Consider the following 25,318-nt stretch of genomic DNA (forward strand, 5'->3'; position numbering starts at 1 on the left):
AACGTTTCCAACACCAATCAATGACTGATCAAATGCTGGGCACAACTTAGACGAAAAACGGCTGCTGCTGAGGGTAGCGAATTCCCAGGCCCCCATTAGGGTCTGGTATATCGAGTGGATAATGGAATTTGTCGTCCTCCGCAGTACGAACATTGGGGTCCTTGTAACGGTCACCAAAGAGATGGACATTAGGCCGGACGGAGACAAACTCGCCTAAAACCTCGACATCGCTGGGTTCGTAGAGATTGATAATTTTTGCAGCTGCAGGTTCGCCAAAGTGAAGAGCTCTAGCACCAAATTTATTGATCTGATCGATCACGCGACGAGGACCAGAGTTAGACGGAGCAGTGCTGCGATCCTGGCGCCAGGAGACGGTAGCGTAGAAGTACTGGGTGCCGTATTCGGTCCACCAGTCGTTCAAGAGAAAGATGTCATTGTTGATGCCTTCATGACCTCCAGCCTTGAGGATGCGGCTGTCAAGAAAGAAAATCTTTCCCTGAGATGGAAGCTCGGTGTTTGGCTGAGAAAGTTCAGAGGTCACCAGATTACCGAGGTTGTACAGCTGCATAGCCAGGACTCGAGATGGGTCTTTGATGTTGACCAGCACAATGCCCATAGCAATGCCAAACTCTGCTGCAGCCGGGTTGGACCACTGAAGTGCTTCACGAGTGTGTGGAAAACCCAATGATTTCACAAAATGCTTTGCAGAGAATGTGAATTCACGTGGAGCTTGACGAAACATGTCCTCTTGAAAGCCAAATTCACCACAGTAGATTGGAATAGTAGAGAGTGGAGACTTGAGAGGAACTTGGAGATGGCGGGAATCCTTTTTGTTCAAGTGATAATCCCCGATGTCATAATTCTCGTCTTCGTTTTTCTTAGCGACATCTGCTGCATCTGCAATGAACTTCCAAGCCTCCTTATAGGTAGCAACTGCACGTTTTGGATTTGGACACTCTGCAAGATTTGGATTCTCCCGCAGTGGTGTGGTGAATCCACTAGCCAACCTTGGGGTGTGAGGGAGTTGAGATGTAGGGTTCGCGCTAATGCTGCCAATACTGGTAGTCAATGCTCGTGGGATAGGGCTTCCTCGAGCTCGAAGAGACTGCTGCGGAGCTTGATCCAAATGAATAGAATTCTCCATGGTTGACGATGAGGTTGATGCAGATATTTTAGGACGCTTCGAGCACGATGCAGAGTACAAAGTTGACAATGCTGAGTGCAGGTCTGACGATGCAGAGTGCAGGTCTGACGATGCAGCGTGCAAGGTTGATGTAGAATTCAACTTTGAAAGAGGATGGATAAGAGACAATGTGCGTTCGTGTTTGTTAAGCGAACTGACAGATGGCGACTGACTAAAAGCTTTGCTAGGATTCTGTTTGTTAGCTCTAATAAGCGAAGCTGGTGTCTGTTTGACTGAAGGCGGTGTCAAATCTGGTGAGATTAGACTGGCTGATTTGGACAAAGAAGATGTGCATGTGAATGATGACGTTGTTGTGCTTTGGGATTTGTCTACAATATACTCATTCTTTTTATCAGTTGAGACTACCTTCTCAAACCATAAAGCATTCTCTTCCTGTAGCTCCTCAGTAGGAACAGCACGTGCCTTTTCAGCCAGATCTTGCAGCTCAGTGAAAGAAACTGTATCCTTAAAAGATCGATCCCAGTGGATCTTCAGGACTCGAGGAAATCTCAGCGTATAATACTGAGCATTACCTGCCTTATCGAAGCCACTGCCCAGCAGCTCTACAACAAACGGGGTCTTGAATGCAACATCCATCTTGGGCAAAGAGTTCTGAATGCTATAGCAATCAAATGCTGTGTTTGAGTCAACATCACATGCGGCAAACTTGCCCCACTGGTTGAGTACTTGCATATCGTTCTCATTCAAGCTGTGTGTGCCAATCATGTCGACGATGCGGAATCGTGGCGAGGAGGTCTGTCGAACAACGTCTTCCTTATTATCGAGACAGCCTATAAAGAAATGTGTCCAGGAGAGTTGACGGACTTTCGATAACAATGGGGCATCTTTCGCGTCATACCGAGCGCCTATCAGGGCAAAATCAGCAGTATCGCCCAGTCCAGGTATATAATCCTTCTTCAGCTTGATCCAACGGCTGAAGCTATCGCTTTTCTCTGGCGATAAGATAGAGAAATAAGGCTCATCACATGCTTTGATCACGTAACCTTCCCATCTTTCGGTGATGCTTCGAGATAATGCCAGTTGAAGACGTCGTATGGCATCAGGGCGGGAAAAGTCAATGATCTCCTGCTCAGATATTTCGGCACGTCCAGGGGCAATCCTAACTGTTTCTTTCAGCAGCAATCGCCGTAATCTATGGGGTTTACTAAGACAAATGTCATCGTCTAGTAGCAGTATATCGAAGAAAACGATCATCAAATGCTCATACGGCTTTGGTCTAGATAAGTTAGCGTGGATAATATTGCACCCTATGTAGGGCACTGACTGTGAATCAAGGTCTGCACCAATATATACACCAGATCGACTGAGGAACTTCCTCAGTTTGTGGAATTCCATGATCTGGCAGTCTCTGTCGTCCCAAACAAGCAGTTCCCCTTCCAGAATACAGCGTCGAGACACCTTGCAATTCGTATCGCCAATTGCGAGACTACGCTTTATGACATCGTGGATTCCAGCCCTATCAAGGGTCGAGTCTTTGCCGCTCTTGGAAAAGATTTGAATGCAGTCTTGTCCCTTCGAGATGTCTATGTGTATCTGGCAGTACTCTCCGTCATACTTCCTTTCCAGGCTCATTCTCCGTTGACGAATCATGTTGCTGCAGTGCTTGATGCTTCGGGCCTTATAGTATTCAGGGCGACCTATCTTTATTCCAAGGCGAGGTACAAGGTGTTCGAGGGCTTTATCGCTTAACAAATTGGCAAAGTCTGACTGTGGTTGAGGCGGGAAGAGCTTCAGTGAAGGCGACTTCAACAATTCAACCGCAGCTTCAAGTGAGTTTTGGAACAGCAGTAAGTGAGGCAAGAGGAAGTGAACTTTCTTAAGAAAGTAATCGACAGGAATCTGCACGGGATGGTATGATTTCAAGATCATGCGTGTCAACCATTTCGCATCTCGGCTGCTCAGTCTGCGATAGAGCGATCCTAGTACCTCATCGAAATCGACAGCGGCGTGTTTTCTGCGCACACTCGGACCAGAAAATCGACAACAGGAAGCAATTTCTTGAAGAGCATTATCAATTTCCTCAACAGTGACTTCTTGCCCCGGAGGTATTTGATTCTCAGCTTGACTCATTACATTCTCGACGCATTCACCGAGATCCCCTCCTCCGCTGACCTGCCACCGGCCGAGGTCTTTCAACCTCGAGGCTCCAAGGTACAGACATCTGCCGATAATCCGAGCTAGCGAAGCATGCTGTAGAAAATACACTCTATCCGGCCGCTTCTCGGGAAGCAGACATGATAGCACGGCAAGTAGGTCCGTATCCTTGTCGTATAGCCGCTTCGAGTAGTTCAAGAACCAGCTGGAGATTATACGGAAATCGGGGTTTTGCGCTCTCGCTGTACTCGTGGCTTTGAGATGACGATTGCGCTCTAGGCCGGAGAGTAAATCACACACGTAGGAGAACTTGAAACCCATTCCCTTTCCAACAATGTTCGAACTCAAATCGCGTGCTCAGAGCACAAGACCGCATTTTTGGATGATTTATCACGACAGTGACCGTATGGCAGTCTTTTTGTTGGTTAGAGCGAGCAATTGAGTTACAACTAGGAAAGATATTTCAGAAAGAAGGAGCAAAGAACGCAACTGGGGGATTAGGGCTGAGACCCAGCACGCATCCATGGTTCGCGAAGTCACGTGATAAACGTGCCATATTAAGGGTTTTCACTTAAGTTACGAATGCCTTTTGAGTATCATACATTTGGAATCTTTATAGTCCTACAGATAATGAACAGATAACCGAATCCTTGGGAAGTAGTACGCATGTATTGACCTGACACCTGATCTCGTGCACGCCCCCCACCTCCAATGTAGTAGCTAACCATAGAACAGAGCGAAACACGAAGACAAATCATAGAATGCCTTGCTTTTGAAGACTACACAAATGTTAGCGTTGGCCATATAAGGTATAAACCAGGGAGGAGTACATACTCATAGTAGATTCTTTCTGGCATGACGTTTCCTTCGGCGTCCTCCATTTGTACCACATTCTCCTTGCTTTCCTTCTCCTTCTTCCTTTCCTGCTCAAGTTTCTCCCACAGTCGCATTGCATCTTCGATTTTGACAATCTCGCGGAACAAGTTGGTTTGTTGAGTTATACCCAAACATTTCAACCCATAAATATGTCGTGCTTCTGAAAAGTGCTTATCGAACGCGCGTCGACCCATATAAACGAAGTTACCGCAGATTTCGCAGGGATACTCCACGCCAAGGCCATGCAGTTTATACAACCAGTAAGGAATAGGTTTACCGTCCCATGCAAGTGGTAGTTTAAGCGGGTTGTATATCCTGTCGTCTCCTTCTTCATCTGATTCTTCTTCGCGGCCAAAGGCACCGGATGATGGCTCCGTATCTGCCATAAGGGCTTCGATTTCCATCTGCCTCTCACGCTCCGTCATACCTTGTTTTCGCTCCACGTTCACCCTTGTTGCTTCCCGTTCAAACTGTAGTGTTTTGGTTAAGCATCGAATGCGATGTTCACGTTCAGCAACTGCCCGTTCTTTGAGTGACTTTAAGGTTGCGTCTTTTATACCACCTGCTGACGCAGAACCATTGGTCGCTGTGATCCCATTGGCTTTCTTCGCTTCAGCAGCTTTGATGTGCTTCTTCCCTGTCAGATGATTTTTGTAGACATTCTCGTTTTTAAACTCTTTTTCGCAGTCGGCACACCATATACCTTCCCCTGTACCCTCAGTTTTGGGTCCAACAGCAGTTTCATTGGTAGTGGCTTCAGCGCCCCATCCTGGAACTTCCTTTGCGGCCCACTGTTTATCAAACTCCTCGTCAAAAGATGCGAATAGTTTGGGGAGGTTCTCCAAGGGTCGGACACGCTTCAGGAAACTCTCAAGATAGCTTGTCAAATCGCCCACGTACTTGAAGTATCTATCTGAAACCTTCGCTGACCGTTTGATAGGCATTTGTGGGGGAGTAAACACATCGAATTGATCGATATACTGAATGTATGTGAGTCGTTTGATCCCGGGAATATTGAGATAGTCCTCGTGGAGCTGAATCAAATCCAAGAATTGCCCATAGGCCTCTTCTCCGGTGAACATAGAATCTATTTCGGGGGCGAAGCTTTCACCCTCTCCTGGGTGTCGTCGCTTATATGCGCGCTCCAAGTTCTCGACCGGTTCATTTGGATAGCGTTTATGGAAGTCTTTTATTTCGTCCAAGCGCTTGTAGAATTCTTCGAACGCGTCGCCTGTAGAGATGGACTGGATTTCCTGAGCACGTAGACCTTCGGCATCTTTATAGATGTCGAGTAACCTTTTTGACTGTTCTTCAATACGATCTAAGAATCCGGCGATTTGATGGTCCCGTGCAAGTCTTTCACGTATCTAGGCAAATAAAAGTCAGCATATAGTTGTAGGAAAGAATGGATAAAGGCATACATTTCGAGGTTCTTCAGCCGCCCGGTCAGCGATTCCCTGCTCTAAACGCTCGAGATCCTCATGGATGAATCGCTGATCTTCGAGAACCATGGCGAGCAGATAAAAGGAAAGCTATAAAAAATAATCCCAGTATGTTTGCTTGAAATGGTTGTTGCGACACAGAAGGAGTGGATAGCTCAGAGCTTTTTGCGGGTACTAGAAGGTCACGTGAGTTTATCGGTGCACGGGCCAGCAACATAAAATATCGGCATGCGCCACCGCAAGTTGCTTCTGACCCCAGAATTGTGCGACAATCGTTGCTGTTGACTTACCTTCTTACTATCACACGAACTAATATAATTCACTATGGCGGAAGGAATTGATCGTCGTGCAGATGGTGAGAACATTTGGATATTTTACTCGAATTGACGGAACTAACATGTTCTAGAACGGATGGAGTTCACAACCTCGAAGGAGGTCACTGTTGCCCCGACCTTTGAGGATATGCATCTGAAAGAGAATCTTCTACGAGGCATCTACGCATACGGCTATGAGTCGCCTTCGGCCGTTCAATCTCGCGCCATCGTCCAGATTTGCAAGGGTCGCGATACCATTGCTCAGGCGCAATCTGGTACGGGTAAAACTGCTACCTTTTCTATCAGTATTCTTCAGGTTATCGATACGGTGGTTCGCGAAACACAAGGTTTGTCTATACTGTCTCCATAGCGATGTGTTTCTGATTCTAACGCAACCTAGCTTTGGTCTTGTCTCCCACTCGCGAACTTGCGACTCAGATTCAATCTGTCGTTATGGCGCTCGGCGATTATATGAACGTTCAATGCCACGCATGCATTGGTGGAACGAATGTCGGCGAAGACATCAGAAAACTTGAGTACGGTCAACACGTGGTCTCTGGTACTCCCGGACGTGTTGCAGATATGATTCGACGACGCCATCTTCGAACTCGCAATATCAAAATGTTAGTCCTCGATGAGGCAGACGAGCTGTTGAACCGAGGTTTCCGTGAGCAGATTTACGATGTTTACCGTTACCTACCCCCGGCTACTCAAGTCGTTGTTGTCTCTGCCACTCTCCCATACGATGTGCTTGACATGACTACGAAATTCATGACAGATCCCGTGCGTATTCTCGTGAAGCGTGACGAGTTGACCCTGGAAGGATTGAAGCAATATTTTATCGCTGTCGAGAAGGAAGAATGGAAGTTCGACACCCTGTGCGATCTCTATGATACGTTGACCATCACTCAAGCCGTCATTTTCTGCAACACTCGGCGCAAGGTCGATTGGCTCACCGACAAGATGCGCGAGGCCAACTTCACAGTGTCAAGCATGCACGGAGAAATGCCACAGAAGGAGCGAGACAGCATTATGCAGGATTTCCGACAGGGAAACTCTCGTGTCCTTATTTCGACTGATGTTTGGGCTCGTGGTATCGATGTCCAGCAGGTCTCTCTAGTTATCAACTACGACCTTCCCAGTAACCGTGAAAATTACATTCACAGAATTGGTCGAAGTGGCCGATTTGGTAGGAAGGGTGTTGCTATCAATTTCGTTACCAGTGACGATGTTCGTATTCTTCGTGATATCGAACTTTACTATTCCACTCAAATTGATGAGATGCCTATGAATGGTAAGTCTTTCCACTTCAGATTCTTTTGTTCTACACAATCTGACTTGAACTGCAGTTGCCGATTTGTTGTCATAGTGATCGAGCTGCTTTTTCATCCGCAAATGAATGATTTCGCCTCATATGAAAACCAGTGAAACCCGCCGTCGGCACAGCCGAACAGCCGAACAGGTTTTTTCGCGACCAGCTTCACTCAGACGACCGGTCATCGAGGTACTAGGTACTAGTTCTTGGGTTATGCGTGGAGGAAACGGGAAAAGTCCTCACAGTGAGTATTTGACAAATCCTTGCTTAGCTATAACACTCAGCAGGCTAACATGCTTTTATCTTCTTCAAGGGCAGTGTACTACCAGATTGCTGAAATAAATATAGCCAATGAAATTCAAATTATACCCCTTGGATGCTTAACCACTGAGCGTGCATTGAGATTTCGAATTTTTATTTTTGATGAAAGTCATTGTAATAAACATTGCTTTTCCCTCTTTAATGCTGCAACTTGACATTTTCAAGCTCAATAAATTCATCCTCCAACTTTACCCGTTTCCTAACATACTCAAAACTTGACAATCTAGCAAGTACCCGTCACTTTAAGCACCGCAACATCATGCGCCTCCAATTGCGCCGTATACTCCTTATGGACGCATCCCAAATCCTTACCCGTCCAAACATCCTCAACTCTATACTTACTATCGTGTCCACTCAATTGTGGAATTTCAGACCACACTGCAGTCCTACTAGCAGCGACATTCTCGGAGTTGAAAAGTAGAACCAAGTTCCAGCCGTGGGAAGTCGCGCCGGACCAGTACTCAGGTGGGTAGTGCGGGTTGTATGTACCGTTGTTGTAGCCATCTTTGTATGGAAGAGCTGGTTTGCCAATGATCGGGTCTTGGTTGAAGGCGATGAGATCGGCGTTTTTGAGGATAAAGAGGTGTGTGTCTGGGATTGTTGATAACTATGATTACAGTGTTAAGGAATAGGGGAATACGGCGACAAGAGGAGAAGACGTACGTCTGTTCCGATGATCAAGGGAGATTTCATGATTGCCCATAGAGCGAAGTGAGCACGATTCTCCTCGATCGTTAGATTGCCGTTGCCGACTTCCAACATGTCTGGGTCATTATGGCCCCAGAAATCGACACTTGAAAGCTCATGAGCATTCATGTTAGCGATAGCAGTGATTCTGTCCCACGTTGCTGTTTCAGGCATTTTTTTTTTGAATTAGTACCTCACCGGCACAGACTCCATCGAGATGTTCGAAGAGACGTACCGTTGATATCGCCAGTTACACGCCATGAATTACCTGTCCCATTACCCCAAGACGGGACATCAGCGTTGCCCCATTCACACAGTGAATACAAAATAACGCGCTGATCTTGAACAGAAGCCAGCGCATCTCTCATGGCATTAAACCGCTTCGTGGTATTGGACATACTCCAGTCGTAGCCCGCAGGTGCAGGGTTTGTCAGATCTGGACAGGTGCCGTTAGGGTTAACACCGGGGTAGTCACTGTCAGGGATGCAAGCATTGTACTGGTCATCCCATTCGGAGGGGTAGTTGCAATTGTCGTATTTGAGGTCTGACGAGGAAATCAGTCAAGTATCGCGATACACTTGGTTTGTGGTTGGGAGCAGACGTACAGTCAATACCCCAGTCAGCAAAGGTCTGGGCATCGATGGTCTCATATCCGAGACTGGCTGGATAGCCAGCACATGTCTGATATCCGGCGCCTGAATAAGTATGAATCAGTACGATGCCTCATACGATCGTGTCGGGTCTATACTCACTACTGTATATACCAATCTTCAAGCCAAGGTCATGAACCTGCTGAGCGGTACCATTAATCCCGCTTGGGAACGTGTCAGGGTTCGGGATAATGCGATTTGTGACGCTATCACGACCAGATTTAACGGACCAACAATCGTCAACTATTGCCGATCAGCTACTTGATGCCATCCATATCTTGTCAACTGACTCACTGTTGACATATTGGTAGCCTAGGTCCTTCAATCCGGTCGAGTTGAGTTTATTAGCAGCTGTCACAATCTTGGTCTCGTCAACATCGCAACCGTATGCGTTCCATGAGTTCCAGCCTAGAGCTGGCAATCTTCCCTATATTCAGGGTATTATTAGTATAAGGTGACTTTTGTGAGCATCGCGTGTCACTCATGAGGAATGTAAACATACCACACCATCAGGAAGTACCAATGCGTTTGCACTCCTCAAGGTCAGCAGCAAGGCTGCTGCAGTTGGGCGACTGAGCATTATGTGTTCCGGTCGTTTCTAAACTATTTTAAATTGGCCCAATTGTAAAATGCACCAGTACAAGTGATATTTCATTCCATCCAAGTGGGAATCTGCAAGCTTATATACCCGGCCAGAACCCCGAAAAGAAATTCTCCATGTCTCAATTGATCGTCGGCTTTGTGCCCAGGTACGTCCTTGCATTTCTCTGTACAACAATAATAGCTTGAAGCCACCTCCCCCCAATCGCAATTCGCGGGGTTGGTTGCAGATCCCTTGCCCATGTTTGGCTGATATTGAATCGAGATTTATCCGGGACCCCAGAAATCAAGCTTGCATACTGTGCTGCCGATGTTCAATGGAATTTTAGCCATGACTAATTGGCCGTGCGTGTGAATTATTGCAGAAAATTGTAACTGCAACGGTAGTACTTGTTTTAACGGTGAAAGGAATACTAGATTCCATTGAGGATTGCTTAGAAATACCCGAGCCACTTTTACCGGTGTTCAGCTTTAAGCCATTGGGAAACATTGCAAGCAACTCAGAGAATATATTGAGTTTTTAACAGATCTCTCTTCCTGTTCTCCCAGATTCTCATTTTCCGCCTCCAGTACCTATGGCAAGTTGAAGGCAAGCACCCCGGCAACGAACAGTCCGTCAACATAATTCTTGCCTGACGAAGACCAGAAAGCGAAAAGCTTGTCGCCAATGGTAAATACTGGCAGAGATCTGCCCTTATACCTCACTGCATCGATCATGCTGGTTGAAAACAAAACTTTATGTGGTGTGGTATCTTGGGATCGGCCAGGGGTAACGAGTTAGGGCAGAACGTCAGTAACCCTAAATTGTATCACTGTTGTACCACTACGTCAGAATAGCGACTGAATAAACAGATATCGTCAATAATAAATAAACGCAAGAATAAAGCATTCTTTATCGTCGGGTAGTAGATCGCATCCCGTTGTAGAGATCTCTTCATGACATCATCACGACGATATGCCTTCATACAATGTCAAATCTCAGAACATCTCGACTATTTATTCAACCTCTCCGCTTACCGTTCGCTCTTCTTCAGAAAAGAAACTGGGTACGTATAAAAAATGTTCCGTCGAGCCCTTTATATCCCTCGGCAATCTGCGTCTCTGACCGGGTATCACAGGCTCATACCAGCCATTATCTTCTTCACACCGCCACAACCAAGGCGACAATTCCACAGTTCATCTGCACAATTCAACAAGCCCATCAAAGGAACGATTTACAAAATGCGTGACGAAGTAAAGGACGCTGTTTCGAGCTCGAACTCCCACCTGGACTCGTCCATTGCCGAAGACCCATCGGAACGTCACATTGATGAGTCGTGGAAGCTTCGTGCACCGTATCAGATCCAGAAAGATGAAGAGTTTGGTCCTGTGAAATGGGAGGCTATGTGTCATTGCGGAAACGTGCAATATCAGATCAAGAGGGAGCGTCCATTGGCTGCCAAGTATTGTCATTGTCGAGCTTGTCAGGTCCTCCACGGTATGCCTATTCCAACCGACTCGAAGTGTCATAATACTAATGTGTCAGCCAGCTGCACCATTCCAGTGGTGCGCCATCTTCTTCAAGACCGATATCCGGTTCAAAAAGGGTACAGACTCTCTAATGTTCTGGTCATCCCACGAAAAGAGCAAGAAATATCAAGTCCCTACAAAAGTGTACTGCTCAAATTGTAACTCACCCATCATGGATGAAGGACGGAATATGTGTTTGATATTTCCGGAATTGATTGATCTGGGAAAGACGGAGGAGGAGCACTTGGTTCGACGGAAGGTGTTTGAAATTGAGTATGTCACTTTCTTCTTATGTCTTTTTCTTTTTCCAAGGATTATATACTAACATTCACATAGCCACCATATCTTCTACAGCAGACGACTAGTCGAAGTCCACGATGGAAAACCGAAATGGTCCGAGTTGGATGATAAAAGTAATAGACTGGATGATGACGGAAATAAAATCTGATTGTCCTACCCATGCAAGCAGGGGAAGGCATGTACAATTAGAAGGCTATCGGTAGAGCTTTCTCTCTCTCTCTCTCTCTTTTTTTTATTCATGTAGATATACGAAGACATGATACCATTTTGCATTTACAATACCTTTCTACGAGAGATGAATAAAGTCTACACGCTAGTATCGTGATGATTCAGTCGGATGCTGGCCACGTCCTGTAACCAAACGAATGGATCGATGACATATTGTCACCTTGGGATGTAACTTGTCTCTCTGCCACACTTTTAGATTAGGTGCTCCTGGCATTCATCTTTTGCTTCAAGAAAGACTGGGAAACTTCACCTGCACGAACATACTGAAAGCGTATGAAATATTCCGAGTACCTACAGATTGCTGACTCCCAGTCGTTACAGATCGAAGAATCGATCAACCCTTTCTCGATCCTTCTCTGTTGAATTGGAGTCTCAGACAAGTGCAGACCATCTGCAGACTAGCCATGAGAACGTAACCCGGCTGTGATCCAGTCGCCTGATACAACACCAGACCCAAGGCAATTTCACATGATTTTCTACCTAGGTATGGTCAGCCCGCGTAAATACGAATGATCAGCAGAAAACCTTAACTTCAGTCAAGCATCGAAAATAATGGTGGCATTCCTCAAATCAGCAGTATCATTGGGCCGTGTCATCCATGGTGGAATCCTCCGGAAGCCCTAACTATCCGCTGCATGTAACATCATTAAAGAGTCAAGATAGCATTTTCTAGATCGGTACTTGCCAAGACGACGAAATACCAAATCTGCTGCTGTAATATAGTAGAATAGATAATCCGATTCCATATCGAGATCCAATCGCTCGGGTTGGTAATACACGTGTGCCCCTCTCAGTGAAGATGAATGAATGTTGTCGCTATACTAGGAGTAGCATCTGGTTAGTTTTACTGTTCCATGGCGTAACTAGCGGGCATGCATGTGAACGGATCATTTTCATGGACCATCCTGCTAGTTCGCCTGATACTTTACTACGTGCTACATGGGCAAGAGCAAATGGTCGTTGAACTACAAAATGGGCCGATCTCCTTTCCCCTCTCGCCTTTTGACGATTTTTGAATTTTGCCCCAACGCTCCTGTGAGTTAAGACATTCCCGATGATCGTTCTTCGATCTACAGTGATAGCCGCCTTGGCTTCGACAACCTTGGCTGTCACTTCTATCAGCGACGATGTCATGACCAGCTATCTGAACAACGGCGCCGTCGACCTCGCCTATATGTATGCGCCTATGTGGTTCTTTGGACAGGCGTTGGACGAGCCTCCCTGCTATCCAGTATGGGCTTTCAGTGGCAACGTATCAACGCCGGATATCTATGATGCAGCACATAAGACCCCTCCGGCACCCCAATGCGAATATCCGGACATGGGATGTGGTTGCCGTCAGCCTGATGTGCCTATTGGAAATCCTGGACCGGCATTTCCAATCTACTACACTTTTCAGCAGTGTAATGCGACCGAAGTCCGAGTCGTATATAACCTGTTTTATCAGAAAGATGGTGCCGAAGTGGTTGGTGTCATCGATACAGGCCATGACTAGTGGGAACCCTCCCCAAACGCTTATGCTTGACAGAGAATTGACATGGGCTTGATCTTGTAGTGACTGGGAACGAGTAATCATTATTCATTCCAAGAACACGGCCGACAACACCTGGGCACCGAGTCGAGCATTGCTTTCCGCTCACAGTGGATATCATGATTTGGCCTGGGGCGATATCCAGAACACCTTGACCACAGACCAAGTCAACGTTGGCGATGCAATCAATCCCAATGGCGTCAAAGGTAACGATCACCCTAAGGTGTATGTGTCGTGGTCCAAGCACGCCAATTTCGATACGCGGAACACTGGGTGGAACGATCCTATCAGTCAGTCTACCGACAATGCATTCCGAAGTGAGGATTGGTGGCACTTTGTCGATGCACAATATTATGTAAGGATTGATGTCTCTCTTCCAAGGAAGCCTCTTGCTAATGTTTGCCTTGGGGATAGATCCGCTCAGATAGCTCCACAGCAGCCGGCCAAGCTTTGGGATCTGTGGATTGGGGCAGCGCTAGTAGCAACCCTCCATCTGTTCAAAACTCCCTTTGTACGCAGCAAACTTTGATGGAGGCAGCTGCAAACAACAGTTAGGCTAGAGATTGGATAGTCGGGTGGTCCGTGTATATAGGATGGTTGAATATATGCGTCGATTATAAGCCTTGGCTCCAAGTAACAAAATGCTGTAAGAACTGACAGCAATGATGAGCCGCGCTATTGTGAGATTAAGCATATACAAATTCGCGCGTAGCAGTCCTTGTGCTGTTCCTCGAAGTGCAGCCTGACCTGTGTGCCGCGATAAAAAGCGAACCAAATACTCCGTAGTCATTGTCATCCGGCGTCTCGGACCTGACTCTTCTCGCTATCTTAGGAATTGCGTAACTTTCCACGATCAACCGTGCTCTGTTTTGTCTTCGGGCCGGTCGGTGCGACACATACTAGTGGCCAGAATTGGCAATACGAAGCTCAGCATGCTGCGGAGCATCCATTATTTTGGGATTGTGAAACCTGGCCACGCGAGATCGATGTGGATCTGCTTTGCATGCGAATATCGTAAATCGACGAGAGATTGTGCGACGGCAAGAGATGTGAGTTGACGTATCTCGGCTGGATATGATCAACGCCTAAGTTGTGAGGCTGGACCGGTATTCAAGAGCGCATAAACAAGAGTTACAAGGCAAGCTCTACTCCGTAGTATTGGCAATAAATGTGGATATAAACAAGATGAGATGGTACTTGTTTCAGAGATCGCAGCGTTGTTCCTCGGAGGAGTCGATAGAGATTGAGGTATTTTCTAGCCATGACGGAAGCTGCGTGGCTGGATCCGCGTTAATCCATTTAGTGGCCCACGCCGCACGTGCCACTCGCCCATCGAGGTTTCGACGCTTGCTTTTTTTGGATCTTCATTCATTCATCTCCTTTTGTTCTCTGCTTTCTCTTCGCGACACACGCACTCACTCACTCTCTCTTGCGACAATTCTTTTCACTCGATATCTCCATATATTCTTCTACTCACAATCAATGTGTCGACTGTGATTGTCTGCTCTCCGAACCATTCGACTATTCAACTTTCAGACATCCATGTCACTAGCATTCGTACTTGCATATTCCGTCTCCGAGGCACTCATACAATCAACATGAGATTTACTCCGGTTCAATTGTTGAAATCGAAGCACGGAATATCTGCTTTTGGCGAATAACACCAACTATCAACACTCTCAGGCCTCACTGCCGAGGTTGGGAATTACCGTGGAAACGAAGTCCTAGGCAGAAAACCGTCTACGAAACCGTGAACCTTCGACCTTCCTACGATATACACTAAAATGCATATCACACACGTCAAACGCACCGCTGGATTCGGCGCTTCCGTTCTCAAACATCTCCGGTCATTCGCAGGAGTGATTATCGCAAATCTCACTCTCATGCACGCAAATATACCTTATATTCGGGACATCAAATACAACTTCATCACGTTGCATTATGTATATCTCGTATTGTGGGCTTTCGTTGGATCTATCGTGCTAGTTGCTGGTGGCAATATGCCGTACATCGACGCCCTGTTTTTCGCTTCTGGCGCTGCTACGCAAAGTGGGCTCAACACTATTGATATTAACAAGATACCAACCTACGCCCAAATCTTCCTGTACGTTATAGGTATGTGGACCAATCCCATCGTGGTTAATACCTTTGTCGTTTTTGTCCGGCTTTACTGGTTTGAGAAGCGATTCCAGCATATCGTTAGAGATGCCCGTGCTCTACGGCGGACGAGAACTAGGACATTCACAACGGGGAGAGAGCAGCATGATGTTAATCGAGAGGAACAAGGCGTCCGTGGACAGTCAATAGTTGTGCTACGGAATGAGCAGGGCGAGGCTCGTGACGGAACTCAAGATAGTCACAAAACGGATACCGATGCCAATTCAGACACCGGAACGTCCAACGCAACATCTAATGACCGTCGCGATGAGTCTTCTAAATTGAGTCCACCGTCTCCGTTAAGTGATACTGAAGGTCTACGCCTTCCAACCCAAAGGAGTCCAGAGCAACACATTGCCTTTCTGGAACATCAACGAACGGACAAAGGCACCTTGCGCATTCCCAGCCCACGGGAGTTCGACCGTGGTGGTGTTCCTCAGGCTTTAGATGAAGCTGTCGAGGATAACCAGGATAACCCTACTAGTCCCCAGTCGCGACCGGTAGATGAGGAACAGCAACGTCAAGAAAGCGGAAATGAACTTGGGAATCATATTACCATTAACGAGCCTGATATCATGCGCTTCAGAGCACGGACCAGTACTTTTCCTCGAATAAATTCACAACGCACTACTATGCGCGACGAAGAAGGTGACAACGAGCCTAGACGCCTTCGAACTCGGCGAGGTACCTTCACCGGTATATTCAGATCCATGACTCAGGAGCAAGACAGAGACACCCTACCGTATTTGAGCTGGAATGCTACAGTTGGTCGAAATTCAGCCTTCATTGCTCTCACCGAGGAGCAACGTGAGGAACTTGGAGGTATTGAATACCGAGCTCTTAAGACGCTCGCTCTTGTGTTGGTTGGATATTTCGTTGGCTTCCACATTATGGGTATAGTCTGTCTTGTCCCATGGATCGTTGCTAGTCAAAAATACGGAGCCGTAGTGACCGGTGATGGCCAAGGCCGCGCTTGGTGGGGTGTCTTCACGGCTCAGTCGGCCTTCAACGACGTAGGGTTCACCTTGACGCCCGATTCTATGAATTCTTTCAATGAAGCTGTGTGGCCGCTTCTCATTATGAGCTTCCTAATCGTCATTGGTAACACCGGTTTCCCTTGCATGCTACGTCTGCTCATTTGGATAATTTCCAAATTTACAATAACCGGCAGCGCTCTATGGGAGGAGCTTCGGTTTTTATTAGATCATCCTCGGCGATGTTTCACTTTACTCTTTCCTCGAAACGCTACGTGGTGGCTCTTTGCTATTTTGGTTGTATTGAACGGTGCGGACTTGCTTTTCTTCATTATACTTGATGTAAGTACCTCCCGTTTTTAGGCCTGTCCTTTTACTGAAAGAATCTTTACTAACTCTTCGGCACAGCTTAATGACCCGACTATCACCTCTATTCCCGCTGGTTACCGGGTGTTGGATGGTCTGTTCCAGGCATTTTCGACAAGAACTGCTGGATTCGGAGTAGTAAATCTCTCAGCTTTGCACCCGGCCATCCAGGTATCCTATCTGATTATGATGTACATCTCCGTCTTCCCAATCGCCATTTCCATGCGACGAACCAATGTGTACGAGGAGAGAAGTCTCGGTATATACGGCTCGGCCGAAGAAGAAGCGGAAGACGTAACTGAACCTAGCTACATTGGTGCTCATTTACGCCGGCAATTGAGTTTCGATTTGTGGTATATCTTCTTGGGACTGTTCATCATTGCCATTGTTGAAGCCGATCGCTTGGAGAGTGGCGCAGATAGTTATGCATTCTCTCTATTCGCCGTCCTGTTCGAAATCGTCTCCGCGTACGGCACAGTTGGTCTGTCCCTTGGATACCCAAACACGAATGCATCCTTTTCCGGGCAGTTCAGGGTCATTTCGAAGTTGGTCATCATTGCTATGCAGATTCGTGGTCGACACCGTGGATTGCCGTATGCGCTTGATCGAGCTATTCTTCTCCCTTCTGAATCTCTACAGCAGAGGGAACAAGACGATGCGGAGCGACGTCTACGTCGTCGGACTTCGAATCTCAGTGACATGGCAGCTAACGGACAGTCGTCCGGGATATTTCAAATAGGCACGAATTACTCCTTAGGGAGCAGGACTAGATCTAGACCTAGACGGTCGGAGGATAATTGATTTTGCTTGAATCATGTTCGCTTATTTATGTTAGGTTTCTGTTGATTTAGAGCGGGTGGGTATACGGCTTGTCGATTATTGATTGCTATACTAATAATAATATAATGCCCAGAATCTTTACATGGATTCCTATGTCGTTCGCAGTCTTGCAGGTTAGGAGGAGCTTTGGACTTGTTGAAGACATTGTAATGTGTAGACTATGACAAAATTTGTACAAATATGTTCTTTGATATGGAATAGCTGCTACTGCATTTGTACTGGCGAGAATTGTGATACTCTTTGGGAATCGATTCCATTGCTAGACATTATGGATATTTTCACATATGTACTAAGTCTCAGCCATGGCATATAAGACTAAGGCACTCCTAAAAAAGAATAAATGGCATCAGAGGTACCCTTGACATCCTCAAATAAATGCCATTGCGCAACACCATCCAAAACCTTCACTTCAGAAGACTTTATACGCTTCCCATAGTCAGAACATACATCCGGCGTACTAAACTCATCTTCGAGACCAGCGATAATCAAAGTCTTGCATGACGCTGGTAATTGAGCTATATCTAGAATCTCCTCGGCCGATCTCGCCAGTGCCATGCATGCCTTTGCGAATCCCTCTGGATCTTGACCGAGTAGAGACATGCGTGTTGCGGCCACTGCTAGGGGATTGTCAGTCTTTGTCTCAATGGAAAGATCTGTATTGACCATGGTATCCACTACTGCAAGCATGCCTTTGTTGGGGACGGACTCTGCACGTGCGAAAATTGCGATACTGCTGGCCTGGGATAAGGGAGATGGAGAAGGCCCCATAAGAACTAGCGATGAGACTAAACTTGTATTCTCCAGAGCGAACTTCACGGCTACCAAGCAGCCCATAGAGTGGGCAATGATCGTGGCGGGTTTGGAATCCGGTCGAACTGATTTGTATATGTCGTGAATATCTGATGCAAACGATTCGATGGTAAGATTACTTAACGCACTTGTGGGCGATAAACCTTGGCCTTCGAGATCGATAAGATGTAACCCATGTGTAGCTTGAAGCTTTTTGTAAAGAGGAGAAAAATAGGTCGATGATCCACCCAGTCCATGTATGAAGATAGTTTGAGGACCGTCTCTCTGGCCCAGGAATTGATAGAAGAGCTCTTTGTTGCCAACTTTTAAGAGGCCATTATGACCTCGTGCTTTCTGGTTGGAAATGGGGATAGGCGATTGCGCTTTCACAAGGTCAACAGTGGGATTGACTGCGTCTGCAGCAGCAATGCGATTCGTCAGAGTTCCTAGTCCGGTAATAGATACTTTCACTTCGTCTCCAGCCTTGAGGAATTTCATAGGTCGAAATCCGAATCCGACTCCGTAGGGTGTGCCAGTAGCTATCGTGTCACCCGGTTGCAGTGTCTGGGCCTGCGACAAGCACGAAATGAGATGCGGGACACTAAAAATCAGCTGGTCAATCGTTGCATCTTGTCTCTTTTCTCCGTTGACAAAAGTCTGCAGTCGTAGGTTGGTTGGTAGATATTCCTTGGGTACTGCGACGGGTCCTATAGGGCAGTATGTATCCGGCGACTTGCCGATGAAGAATTGCTTGTGATCTCGTTGACGTTCGCGAGCGGTGAAATCGTTAATTATGGTATAACCCCAAACATAATCCATGGCCTCGGATTCGGGAATTTTATGTCCTGCTTTCCCAATGATGACTCCAACTTCACCCTCATAGTCCGGCGTCTCGGTAAATCCAGGATGAAGTAGGACAGATTCACCATGTGCCACAATTGATGTTGCGCATTTGGTGAATATTACTGGTAAGGTAGGCTGACCATTCTTGTCTGAAGCAAAAGCCAGACGAGTTGAACTCTTTGGCGTGCTCGACATAGTTCTTGCCAACTGCCAGAATATCCCTTCCAGAGATTGGGGGAAGTAATTTGACATCAGATAGCGAGATTTGGTCCTCTCGTGATATCGTAATGTTTATTTCACCGGCTTCAATGACTTCGTATAAATTTGAAAGACAAGTGCCTGATACCAACGACAGAGGCTGGATTTTGTTGGAATTGAGGTCGAGATGACCAATGCGATGTTCACCAGAGAAGTCGATATATGCACAGTAGTTGAATGGCATGTTGATTCGAGTGCCGGCTATGAACTCTTCAAGCTGCACTATAAAGTAAATACACGGTTCGTGGTACTTATATGTCTGTATTTATTCTTCTTCCACATATCGGACATTGATCGCTGTCCATGATCATGGTCGGCGATGTTGCCGGTGTAGCCAACACACTAATTAGTGAAGGGTAGCTATTAACTAACGTTAGTTAAGTTAGCTCAGAGTAGATATAGGCCAGTGCTTATAATTTACTACGTAGCCTACCCGAGCCTTGCCAATTCCCTAGAGTTGGATCCTGACCTTTTGAGCCCTACCAAAGAGAACCCGAAAGGGTATAACTTGGCTAAGGGGCCAGCCAAGTTTTCTGCTTTATTTTATTTTATTTTTTTTATTGTAACGGAGCTAGGAAATCTGGGTAAATGTATGGCGTAGAAAGCTAACAAGACGTGAGCTGAGAACTAGAAACTATCTACAGGGGAGCCCGGGAGCAGGCCCGTATTTACGCCTGAGCAGGGCTTGCTCCATGGCATGCTCCATGTCGGAGCATGCCTACAAAATCCTTTCAGGGTCTCCGGACAAAGCCTGCAACAAAGCATCAAAGATGAAACTATTCCCATGTTGTAAATAACAGCACAACAGGGTCGCTGTGACAAATCACACCAACCAAGTAGACAGATCATAAGTCAGCAGTCCACCGACTTGATCTATCTCATGTCGGTTCTATCTTACCTGTCATACCTGCCACCATGTCGGAATTTCGACTTGTAGTCCACACACACATAAGAATGAGGTTCCCTGTACATAGGATTGTTTCTTTTCTCAAGCTTCAGTCTCTGTATGTTAGCAACCGTACATTGTTAATGAAGACTTGAAGACACCGAACGCTTCTGCCATATTGATAATTCCTCCTGCGCAACCATCGGAGTAACCTCACCGCCTTTACCCGCTCCTTCACCTGGGTGCAATAGCTGCCCAAAGCAGTCTCTGATGGTAGAACCGTGACATTTATTTTTATTTTTTTATTTTTTTTTTTTAAATATCTTTCAAACTCGTCCTCCTGAATCCATTACCCTGAGAATCAATGATGTCGTTGTACACAGCGGATCTGATTCTCGTCATAGCCCTAGCGACTGCGGTGGAGGATCGATTGATGGAATGCCTAGGCCACATCTATGATAGGCATAATAACGAATACTTGTCACAGTTCATAGTCCATCGAGCACAGCCACAATAATGTGCTTAGCTAAGGATTGTTTAAATACGCACTTCTCTCAGCCAGATTTATGGTAACTAGTTAAGTCAGTTAAATGCCTACAGCTGACTAAATACGCTTGTTTTCGTGATTATCAAAAGTCTGACGAACAAAATGGAAAATGAGGCAGTGCCGTGGACAGTCTATCGAACCAAAGACAGCAATAGATGGTCATTTATGTACACAACTGGTGAATTTTATGATTTATACGCATCTTGATATGGTTGTTGATGTCATCTGACACACTGCCACGATTATACCAGCATTGGTGTAATGAAAGGTTAATCCGGTAGTTGGGCAGGAGGAATTAGCAATAGGGCAGAAGGGTTTGGTGTCTTCAATCTTTACTGACAAAGGTGCTGTTGCTAACATACAGAGACTGAAGCTTGAGAAGAGAAAACAATCCTATCTACAGGGATGACAGGCCTGATAGAGCCGGCATGAGTCCCATCCGTCAAATACAAAAGCTCTTGTCTGGTTATACCAACCCCTCAAACTAGCCGTAATAATACAAGCAGATTTTTTGAGTCGTAGATTGATATTTGACGTAGGCAACGAAATTTTTTATATTGACTTATAATTCGCGGCAAGGTAGCGCTGTTTTCTTGATATCGACACTATGACTAGGCTAATTGACTGCGCCGCATACCTACTAGCGTTTATGTTTGAACTGTTCTCGTGCGAGGAAGGTCTGAACCAGGGGCTGGCTCCGAGACCCGTACCCGGTCTGGTCCATTTACATTTGAACTCGCTTCTCGGACAGTTCGAACAGTTCCAGGCATAGACTCAAGCTGTTCGGACCCCCTGTGATACTTAAACAAATTCTAAGTAACTTTCTCTTGAATTGGTTCCGTTCCAAGGTTATCGGTTACTGCCAAAGTGGTCTTGTTCCAGTTACTCGACACGATGCGGACTGGCAGGAAACGGTGGCCATGAGGAAGCCTTTCTTAGACAGCAACTGCTTTACAGTTGGAATTGTACCATAAGACCAACAGCCCGGAGTATGGCATTGGCGTGCTTATCGGCAGTTGTAGTCCAGTTCAAACATCTGGGTCTATTGCTTGCAACAGTTCGATATGATAGATTATTATTATTGTTACGTAGTAGATTTGTCTGCAGGTTGAAACGATAACAGTTTTTGGGCAGCAACCTGTCAGTTCACTTTCTGTTCAAGTGGGTGGAGCGTGGGCATGGTGTACCTGCGCCGCAAACTGCTGCGCAATGGGTGGATAACAATCCCTGCAATTAACCATTTTGACGCAAGCCATGAGCCCAATAATGTCATTCTGGGTCTAAGCAGACAAAGGAATGTACGTTCAAACATTGCAAGTGACAAGATGGCCCCTAAGGGCGCGGACCAGGACATGAGTCCGGTCAACCGGGTCCTGTAGCACACTAAACGGTGTCCAACGATACGGCGTCAACCCCACTCGAGAGCAACCAGATCGAATGCCACCGTCTGCGGTCACTGATCCGCGACAGCAGAAGATGGACAGCGGAAGGCTCCCTCAACTCTGTAGCTGGCTAGAGTCCTGTAATGGGTGTAGGTGCACGGTTGACTGTGCCGCATTGCCATGGACGAATAATAGCCCCAGAACTAATTTTCAGTAATTAATTCCTCACCACCTTTTCTTTGTTTTCTTTTTGCTAGACTTATTGTTGGTTTAGCACGGTCCCAGAACACGAAGCAGGGATTGGTGCAAGGCTAGTCCAACAAGCCTAAGGGTGAGTTCGATCAATATAGTAACATGATTCCTTATTCATAACTCCTCACTCCCACTATCTCATGGGGAACGCAGGCCATATTTATGCCTGCGTAGGAACCTACGTTGGGGATTGAGTAAGGACTCAATCCGGCAATTGAGACATGTACAAACAACGAGTGAAGTATGGATATGAGCTCACAAAGGATTTTGTGAGCTATCCCAAAATCATGAAACACGTATAACAGAAACTCCCCGCAGCTTCTTGCAGTGGTGCCAAATTCCGACAGGATGTTGTGCGCGTACAAACACTTATGCTATTAGTTAGTATGAATTAGCTGTTGGAATTTTTATTGTTCAATGTAACTTTTGTTAATGTTCCTAAAAATTGCCCACAGTGAGGTAGTGGCAACTTGGCAAGGGACTAAATGTCCTGTCCGTCTGAGAAAAATTAGACAAAAGCTAAGTCCCAGGCACTATCAGCATATATTACACATTACAAGACTCCTATTACCCTCAGCAGTCAAGTGTCACGCACCGAATGCCCCTTCAACTGTCAACCAAGTCTTTCATCAGCTCCACCTTTCTTCTAAGACGTATATTCTCATCTATCAATCGATCCCTTTCTGCCTGCAAAGATTTTGCTTCTTCCTGGAGTCGTGAAATAGATTTGACTTCTTCCTGGAGTCGTGAAATCTCTAAGTCCTTCTCAGTTTTCATCATCTCATACTCTCTCTGGAGAACTGAATTCTGTGCCCTCAACTGACTAGTCTCGGAGGACAAGTCCTCTTCGATGTGACACAATGCTTGAAGAATTTCGTAACCAGCCGTGATTCTTCTGGCGAATTTTTGTCTACTTACAGCCTCCGGTAATACATATTGTTTTTGATTCTCGAGCCGTGCTTGTAGCTGCTGCATGTCCTGGTTAAAAACACATTGGATTTCGGTTCCAGAGCACTTTGCAAGTTGAGAAGCTGGAAGAATTGCATTTTTATCGGTGGACTCTGGTCTTGAATCTGGCCTTGATTCTAGACTCTTGGTATCTTGGACCACAGCGGTAGTCTCTGGAGGAGTACTCTTGGGTCTAGATGGGGCTGTCGTGGCTTCTCCCAAAGTCTGTGGGGCTTCACTTGTTTGGGGGCGGATTATTGGGACTCGTTGCTCTATATCAGGACGAACTGATGGCGACTGAGCTCCTGTATTATGTGATAATTTAACGAACTGCAAGTATTATGATATCAGTTAATTTCCATGTACCTTCGTAGGTATTATCTGTACCTTATTTGGAGTACGGTGACCCGAAGGGTTGATATCCTCAATCCTCTCATCTGAGCTCGAGTCCTCGTCTTCGCTTTCGCTGCTGAAAACAAATGCAGTCCTCTTCTGTGGACGACTTGGCTGAGTCATTGCCTACATCTATTGTCAGAACCGGATCACGTGCAGTTGTTCTCTCAAAGAGACAAGAGTATAGAACTTACATCATCTCCATCTTCACCAGCTTCTTTTCTCATTTTCTATTAGTAGCACAAGTCAGTTGGAACAATACAAAAAGAAAGAGCTCATGTAATGAGCTCTGAAGGCACCCTACACGAATCTGCTCTCCCACAGCCTTAGCAGTACGGTCAGGGAAGAATGTCTATATAGGGTGTAAGTTGGTTCATTTGAAATGTAAATGGCAAAGAAACACCATTGCCAATGAAAAGGAAACAAACCTGTTGGAATTCCTTTATAGGCATTTTTGGATGCTGGTCACGAAGAAAAAGCAGCTTCTCCTTCTCATCTGCTTTCCAGCCAACTCTCTTAATGTGTTTCTTCACTCCATCCATGGGTTGTGTGAGGGCTAGTTTCTCCGATGGTATTCTCAATATCAGGACCCTTCGCCCTTCAGGCATTGCCTTGTGTTAATCTTGATAGTGATAAGAGAGAAGAGATTGCAAGAAGGAAGAAGTGAGCCCCATCATATATGGGGAAGGAGAAAGAAAAAACACCAAAGTCGATGGAGTGTGGCCTGTAAAGGTTGCCACATACGCTAACCCTATGTAAACTGACTTGTGCCAGCCTTGTCTCCTATGAATGTCGGTGACAAGGATTGTGCCCAATCAAGAATGAACTTTTATTCCCTGAGAAGGGAGACTTTAGATTTAAATTAAGAGCATTACTAGTCCTCCTTGAACCATATTGCTCTTGGGCAGATTTTTCACATGTCCTTAGCGGACTTAAGGGACTCCACTCTGTAAAGTCCTACTCTCATGTCACACATCCTTTGAGCCTGTCAGCCTTGTTCACTGTCTCTATGTCTCTATAACGACATCTACACAAAGCTTCTAAGATTCTGCCATACATGAATCGAAAATATATTGAAAGGAGCACTATCTTAAATTGAGCTTTGCTATGCTTAGAGACAGTCGACAAAAGATAGACATATCTGATTTAAAATACAACCAGACTAAGATGTAGGAACACATTTAGGGGCCTTAGGCCTCTTGGGTATGCTCACCTATGGCAATATGGAGTATACGTACTCGAAAAACACATAGACTGAGACATGACATGCCCTTGCCCAAAAAATTAGAATGGTTCAAGTTGCTACTAAACTTGGCCAGAACGGATCGTCATGGTACAAGTCACAAAGTGGCTTGACAGCGCCGCATTTTAGTCTTGTAACCACGAGGCTAAGCGACCTAAACTTTTCAGGTGTAACGACCATAAAATCTCTCAGGCTGTAATTGGAATCCGATTGGTCGTTTTTATCTTCCTTTGCACGAGGCTGTTTCCCCTGCATATGCTCTTCTTGCCAGCCGTCTCCTACCGACATCTGGCACAAAGCAGCTTAAGACCTCACAGTGTTCATTACTTTATCTACGGAGTATAATTAGAGAGATATTAGACTAGAGAA

General features: G+C 46.0%; 9 protein-coding genes across 11 annotated transcripts, besides 2 other annotated features; 4 read left to right on the forward strand and 5 right to left on the reverse strand.

The window, feature by feature from the left end:
- Nucleotides 1-46: 46 nt before the first annotated feature.
- On the reverse strand, nucleotides 47-3,834 carry TSTA_115720 (ATP dependent DNA ligase domain protein; the record flags this gene model as incomplete). Its single annotated transcript, XM_002481724.1, has 2 exons — nucleotides 2,469-3,834; nucleotides 47-2,420 (listed from the first exon to the last, which is right to left on the reverse strand). The coding sequence occupies exons 1-2, from the start codon at nucleotides 3,617-3,619 to the stop codon at nucleotides 47-49; spliced, it is 3,525 nt and encodes a 1,174-aa protein (XP_002481769.1). The 5' UTR covers nucleotides 3,620-3,834.
- Nucleotides 3,835-3,909: 75 nt separating this feature from the next.
- Nucleotides 3,910-5,750, reverse strand: TSTA_115730 (splicing factor 3a subunit 3, putative). Its single transcript, XM_002481725.1, has 3 exons — nucleotides 5,596-5,750; nucleotides 4,133-5,541; nucleotides 3,910-4,077 (listed from the first exon to the last, which is right to left on the reverse strand). Exons 1-3 carry the CDS (start codon nucleotides 5,683-5,685, stop codon nucleotides 4,053-4,055), a joined length of 1,524 nt encoding a protein of 507 aa, XP_002481770.1. The 5' UTR covers nucleotides 5,686-5,750; the 3' UTR covers nucleotides 3,910-4,052.
- Nucleotides 5,751-5,873: 123 nt separating this feature from the next.
- Nucleotides 5,874-8,175, forward strand: TSTA_115740 (eukaryotic translation initiation factor eIF-4A subunit, putative; the record flags this gene model as incomplete). 2 transcript variants are annotated; one of them, XM_002481727.1, is made up of 4 exons in its annotated part: nucleotides 5,874-6,277; nucleotides 6,331-7,224; nucleotides 7,280-7,489; nucleotides 7,559-8,175. In XM_002481727.1, the coding sequence occupies 3 exons, from the start codon at nucleotides 6,028-6,030 to the stop codon at nucleotides 7,297-7,299; spliced, it is 1,164 nt and encodes a 387-aa protein (XP_002481772.1). In that variant the 3' UTR covers nucleotides 7,300-7,489; nucleotides 7,559-8,175. The 2 variants fall into 2 exon arrangements, with proteins under 2 accessions (XP_002481772.1, XP_002481771.1); XM_002481726.1 differs by lacking the exon at nucleotides 7,559-8,175 and having other exon boundaries at nucleotides 5,941-5,971; nucleotides 6,023-6,277; nucleotides 7,280-7,409.
- On the reverse strand, nucleotides 7,551-9,483 carry TSTA_115750 (alpha-galactosidase; the record flags this gene model as incomplete). Its single annotated transcript, XM_002481728.1, has 7 exons — nucleotides 7,551-8,173; nucleotides 8,230-8,414; nucleotides 8,489-8,797; nucleotides 8,859-8,948; nucleotides 9,006-9,146; nucleotides 9,198-9,330; nucleotides 9,406-9,483. 7 exons carry the CDS (start codon nucleotides 9,481-9,483, stop codon nucleotides 7,790-7,792), a joined length of 1,320 nt encoding a protein of 439 aa, XP_002481773.1. The 3' UTR covers nucleotides 7,551-7,789.
- A 1,058-nt stretch (nucleotides 9,484-10,541) lies between these two features.
- TSTA_115760 (uncharacterized protein) lies at nucleotides 10,542-11,558 on the forward strand. The gene is made up of 3 exons (XM_002481729.1): nucleotides 10,542-10,980; nucleotides 11,033-11,285; nucleotides 11,349-11,558. The coding sequence occupies exons 1-3, from the start codon at nucleotides 10,563-10,565 to the stop codon at nucleotides 11,458-11,460; spliced, it is 783 nt and encodes a 260-aa protein (XP_002481774.1). The 5' UTR covers nucleotides 10,542-10,562; the 3' UTR covers nucleotides 11,461-11,558.
- Nucleotides 11,559-12,537: 979 nt separating this feature from the next.
- On the forward strand, nucleotides 12,538-13,694 carry TSTA_115770 (uncharacterized protein). Its single transcript, XM_002481730.1, has 3 exons — nucleotides 12,538-13,034; nucleotides 13,096-13,426; nucleotides 13,486-13,694. Exons 1-3 carry the CDS (start codon nucleotides 12,595-12,597, stop codon nucleotides 13,624-13,626), a joined length of 912 nt encoding a protein of 303 aa, XP_002481775.1. The 5' UTR covers nucleotides 12,538-12,594; the 3' UTR covers nucleotides 13,627-13,694.
- A 1,161-nt stretch (nucleotides 13,695-14,855) lies between these two features.
- On the forward strand, nucleotides 14,856-18,085 carry TSTA_115780 (potassium ion transporter (Trk1), putative; the record flags this gene model as incomplete). Its single annotated transcript, XM_002481731.1, has 2 exons — nucleotides 14,856-16,544; nucleotides 16,611-18,085. The coding sequence occupies 2 exons, from the start codon at nucleotides 14,856-14,858 to the stop codon at nucleotides 17,367-17,369; spliced, it is 2,448 nt and encodes an 815-aa protein (XP_002481776.1). The 3' UTR covers nucleotides 17,370-18,085.
- TSTA_115790 (fumarylacetoacetate hydrolase, putative) lies at nucleotides 16,644-20,361 on the reverse strand (the record flags this gene model as incomplete). Its single annotated transcript, XM_002481732.1, has 5 exons — nucleotides 16,644-19,175; nucleotides 19,234-19,520; nucleotides 19,588-19,658; nucleotides 20,197-20,262; nucleotides 20,321-20,361. 5 exons carry the CDS (start codon nucleotides 20,359-20,361, stop codon nucleotides 17,724-17,726), a joined length of 1,917 nt encoding a protein of 638 aa, XP_002481777.1. The 3' UTR covers nucleotides 16,644-17,723.
- Nucleotides 19,836-19,860: a microsatellite.
- A 109-nt stretch (nucleotides 20,362-20,470) lies between the features above and the next one.
- Nucleotides 20,471-20,507: a sequence feature (AT_rich).
- A 2,332-nt stretch (nucleotides 20,508-22,839) lies between these two features.
- On the reverse strand, nucleotides 22,840-24,340 carry TSTA_115800 (uncharacterized protein). 2 transcript variants are annotated; one of them, XM_002481733.1, is made up of 5 exons: nucleotides 24,135-24,340; nucleotides 24,011-24,058; nucleotides 23,901-23,936; nucleotides 23,701-23,832; nucleotides 22,840-23,643 (listed from the first exon to the last, which is right to left on the reverse strand). In XM_002481733.1, exons 1-5 carry the CDS (start codon nucleotides 24,312-24,314, stop codon nucleotides 22,972-22,974), a joined length of 1,068 nt encoding a protein of 355 aa, XP_002481778.1. In that variant the 5' UTR covers nucleotides 24,315-24,340; the 3' UTR covers nucleotides 22,840-22,971. The 2 variants fall into 2 exon arrangements, with proteins under 2 accessions (XP_002481778.1, XP_002481779.1); XM_002481734.1 differs by lacking the exon at nucleotides 24,011-24,058.
- Nucleotides 24,341-25,318: the final 978 nt, after the last annotated feature.

Source organism: Talaromyces stipitatus, genomic scaffold (genome assembly GCF_000003125.1).
Source record: "Talaromyces stipitatus ATCC 10500 scf_1105507295555 genomic scaffold, whole genome shotgun sequence".
In the NCBI taxonomy this organism is placed as follows: domain Eukaryota; kingdom Fungi; phylum Ascomycota; class Eurotiomycetes; order Eurotiales; family Trichocomaceae; genus Talaromyces; species Talaromyces stipitatus.